This window comes from Lactuca sativa, chromosome 6 (assembly GCF_002870075.4).
Source record: "Lactuca sativa cultivar Salinas chromosome 6, Lsat_Salinas_v11, whole genome shotgun sequence".
NCBI lineage: Eukaryota > Viridiplantae > Streptophyta > Magnoliopsida > Asterales > Asteraceae > Lactuca > Lactuca sativa.
The window spans coordinates 200029756-200034764 of record NC_056628.2 but is presented as its reverse complement, the minus strand read 5'-3'; the positions used below and the strand labels follow the sequence as shown (position 1 = coordinate 200034764).

The 5009-nt window shown below is 34.5% G+C and overlaps 1 protein-coding gene across 1 annotated transcript; it reads left to right on the top strand.

Annotated features, from left to right (window-relative positions):
- The first annotated feature begins 242 nt into the window (after window positions 1-242).
- LOC111914084 (uncharacterized mitochondrial protein AtMg00810-like) lies at window positions 243-1187 on the top strand. Its single transcript, XM_023909822.2, has one exon. The coding sequence runs from the start codon at window positions 243-245 to the stop codon at window positions 1185-1187; it is 945 nt and encodes a 314-aa protein (XP_023765590.2).
- Window positions 1188-5009: the final 3822 nt, after the last annotated feature.

Below are 5009 nucleotides of genomic sequence, written 5' to 3'. Positions count from 1 at the left end.
TAGGTTGTTGTTGGGTGTACAAGATAAAAACAAAAGATGATGGTTCTGTTGAACGATATAAGGCTGTAGCAAAAGGGTATTCCCAATAATATGGTTTTGACTACGAGGAGACATTTGCCCCAGTTGCAAAGATGACAACAGCTCGTACTATGCTTGCAGTTGCATCCGTTCGAAAGTGGAAGATCTTTCAAATGGATGTCAAGAATGCCTTTTTGAATGGTGACCTTCATTAAGAGGTTTATATGACCCCTCCTCCAAGAATTCAGCACCGATCGGGGGAGGTTTGTCGGCTTCACAAAGCTTTGTATGGGCTCAAGAAAGCCCCACGTGCTTGGTTTGATAAATTCTCCACATTTATTACCTCTATTGGATTTGTCCAGAGTAATCACGATTCTGATCTGTTTGTTAGATGCTTGAGTGCAGGACGGATTCTTCTGTCCTTATATATGGATGACATGATTATTACATGTGATGACCATGGTGGTATTGAGTCTTTGAAGCATGATCTAGCTCGTCGATTTGCTATGAAGGATTTGGGCTTGCTGTGTTATTTCTTGGGTATTGAGGTCGCTCAGTCTAAGAAAGAGTACCTTCTTTCCCAGACTAAATATATATCTGACTTGTTTACACGGGCGGGACTTTCTGACAATCGGACTATTGATACCCCTCTTGAAACCAATGCACGATACTCTCATACTGATGGTGTTCCTTTGTATGATCTGAATCTTTATCGCACTGTGGTGGGAAGTTTGGTTTATCTCACAGTCACTCGTCCAGATATTGCTCATGCTGTTCATGTTGTCAGTCAGTTTGTTACTGCACCTACCTCTGTTCATTGGGGAGTTGTTCTTCGTATTCTGAGATATCTTCGTGGCACTCAGTTTCAGACTCTCTTGTTTCCCTCGACGTCTTCTCTTGAGTTACGTACCTATAGTGATGTTGATTGGGATGGTGATCGTCATGATCGTAAGTCTACCACTGGATTTTGTGTATTTCTTGGAGAGTCTCTTATTTCATGGAAGAGCAAGAAACAAGATGCTGTCTCTAGATCTTCCACGAAGGCTGAATATCGTGCTATGGCTGTAACTACATGCGAGATTATCTGGTTACGGTGGCTGCTTGCGGATATGGGAGTTTACATTTATTCACCTACTCCCTTGCATTGTGATAATAAAAGTGCGATATAAATTGCGAAGAATTATGTTTTTCATGAGCGGACGAAGCACATTGATATTGATTGTCATTTTACTCGTCATCACCTGCAGCTTGGGACCATTTCGCTTCCATTTGTTTCATCAACCTTGCAGCTTGCGGATATTTTTACGAAGGCTTTATCGGCTTCTCAGTTTCGGTTCTTATGTGACAAACTCTCAATGCTTATTGTTGCGGCATTGTGAGTTTGAGGGGGATGTTAGTCTATATATTATTAGCCCGCTTGTTTATGGGCCCTTTCGTCTTTAGCCTATTAGGGTTTCTGTCTAGCTAGTATTTATATCCACTTTATTCCTTGTAGTCTTTATGCTTTTCTCTGAGAACCCTTGTAATTTCTCTTTGTTATAATCACATGACAATGTTATCACACATTAAAAAGTTTCTCGATTCTTTTCAAGATCCAATATTAAGGACTTAATCTTCAAAGTAATTGTAATAGCCAAGTTGGAAATGCAATTTTTTTCTGTTACAGTGAACATGACCTACATCTCAAAGGCATGTCGAAGAAAGTAAAACTTCATATGTGGATCCAATACAACCACAAAGTATATATAGTCATTGAGTTTTTCGATGTTGCACCAATATTTTTTGTATTTACTTTTCATATCATTTCCTATCAAGAAAAATTGGGGACTTACTGACCATTATTATGATTGTTTATATTAATCACATATGACTCCAAAAAAACAGAGGTGTTAATGGTTTTGTTGTCGTTGGTACTAAGTTCGTTTGATATTAAGTTTCTCAAGAAAGCCAACCATAAATCTGCAAACTTTATATTGCTCTTACTTGGAGGGTTTAGCTTTTCGTGCAAAGATATGATTTATTACAAAGATATGGTTTATCATAATAAAAAAAATGTTTTTTTTGGAACGACAAATCTACTCTACTCCTAAACTACTCATGAATCCACCTATGTCCCCAATGAGACTAGAACCCTTAACCTCAAGGACAATGAACAAAGTGTTAGTTTTCTTAAACAACTTTAATATACCATCTTTAGGGGTATGTAACTTGTAACTTAGTCAATATACAAACAATAAGGCGTTTACATATTCCAAAATGTAGGTAAAACAATGAACTACATGCCGAAATAAAAATTTGGGCCAATCAGATTAAAAACAAAGTAGTTATTACAATTTAAAGTGGAGTGATATTTTGCTTAATGTTGAAACAACCCTAATACTTTAATACCCCATGTTTAGATGGCGGTCAATATATAATCAAGTAAGGCGTTAAAACAGTCTAAAGTGGAGTGATAATTCTGCCCAATGCAAAAAAGAAAAACAAACAAACAAATAAATGTAATGATATAACGAATTACCTTTAACTTTAATCCGAACAAATACATGTTCCAAGTCCAGAACAATCTTCAATAACTTGTATGTCGATTTTCATGGAGTGGGACAATCGTTGCACAAAAATTTATTTGATTCCACTTTTAGTTCTTTCATTCAATCTTTAAACCTTGCTATCCGTTGAGTGGAGTTTCTAATGTACCATATGGTCTTTTGCATGCATTTAACACTACTTTGGTGTTGATCCAACCCTTATCTAACAATAAGGTTATGTATATGGGACATACACCTTATGTGTAAGTGTTTACCCCTGTCGTATGTGCTTGATAACTTTTTTTATTAAAATTTTTATTGCTTTGTCATTTGCACTGCATTATCTACAGTTATAATTATGCCATTTCATTGATATAATCTAGTATCTCTTGCCTAATGTGATCTCCCTTTATGACTATCCAATGGTATAAAGTTAATTATTCTTTTTTGCATCACCCGATCAACATCAATAAAATGTGTTGTGACCAACTTATAACTCACCATTTGACATGAGATCTTCAAATGATATGTCGATTCCTACTCTGATACCAATTGAAAGGATGTTCAATCAACCTTATATGTAAATCAGAGTACAATTTGAGCACAAGATCTAAATAAGATCTTTGATTCAACACAATATCCAGATTGGTACGAATCGGAAGTAGAGAGACAAAGTACAAGCTCACAAAGTGCAAAAAAGCTACTAACGACTTATGCACCTACTCTATTTATAGAGTACTCAACGGATGAAAAATGTATAATAGGACTTAGACATTACAAGTGAAACTACAATAGTGCCTAGTAAAATACATATATAATGAATTCATGAAGATCTTCATGATTAACAAAACATTCGCTACCAACACCACTACCTAAGGTTTGATATATCACAAAAAATAGACTTGACAACAATTGCCAAGAACGTACGATGGGGGCAAACACTTACACATGAGGTGTATGACCCATATACTTAATCTTATTGTGAGAGATGGGTTGGACTAACACTAAAGTAGTGCTAAATTCACACAAAAGGTCGTACGAAACATTAGAAACTACAATCGATGTACGAGTTATTAAAAATTGTTGTGGACTTGGAACGTGTTTCTGTCAAGTTTGAAGTTAAAGGTAATATGCTATTCCATTCCATAGATTGTTTTTCAGCGTTGGGCATGATTATCACTCCACTTAACTTGCCATAACTACTTTGTTATTAATTCAATTGGCCTAATTTTTTCTTAGCATGTAGTTCGTTGTTTTACCTAAATTTTAGACTATTTAAACGCCTTATTTGGTTTTATATTAACTGAGTTACCGACCCTATAAACAAGGGTATTAAAGTTGTTGGGTCAGCCATGGGCAGGATATCACTCCACTTTAAACTATCACAAGTATTTTGTTATTAGTCCGATTGAATTGAATTTTTTTTCCAACATGTAGTTTATTGTTTTACCAACATTTTAAAACTATTTAAACACCATATTTGGTTATATATTAATCGAGTTACATGCCCCTGCAATTTGGTTATTGTGATAGATCCTACTTTTGCATGATATGTTAAACCCTAAAGAAGAAGATTTCAAAGTTTGGGTTCTTGATAAATTTAATATCAAAATGGACCTAATATTGATGGTAAAAAATTCGTTGGCACATCGTTTTTTTGTATAAAAGTCGGTGAACTGGGGGGCCATGGCCAAAATTTTATATTTTTGGGTCTAATATGTATGAAATTAAAATAGAGGGGCTAGTTCTAACAAAAAAAATCAGGGGTGACCACAGCACCCCGTTGCCCCTATTAAGCTCCGCCCTTGGTTTCAATGGAAAAGAATGTGATACTTAAATGAGTTGAAAACCCTACACAATAAGAGATTTGATATTTTACTTTGGTGGAAACAAAACACATCCCGTTGCGCGAGTGTATCTCACATGACTATATATATATATATATATATATATATATATATATATATATATATATACTAGGTTACAACCCGTGGAAACCACGGGTAAAAATAAAATAAAATTTTACATTTTGTTATAATATCTTGTGTACTGCATGGTTCTACAAATTAAAAAGAAAATTAAATAAAAAATGAGTTACATAAAAATTTCTAATTTGATATTTTTAAATTTTATCTTACTAAATGAGCAAAAACAAAATGGATTCTATCAATCGAGAAGCCTATTTTCCTTCGATTAAACCAACGTTTACTTTCATAAAGATCATTTGCACCTTTAGTGATTTGTGGTTAATAACTTCCTTGTTAGGAAAAAAGTATATGAAACAAAAATATAATATTCATTGCATTTAGCCCGATTTTATTAGGATTAGATGCCAGAAATAGCAATGAACTCTCCACATGGAACCAAATTGTAGGTACCAGAAAAACTTGAGATCAATGTAAACAAAACAAATGCCAAGTGGAGAAGTTGTTACATTGATTTCAAAAGGTTTTATGGACAATTGCT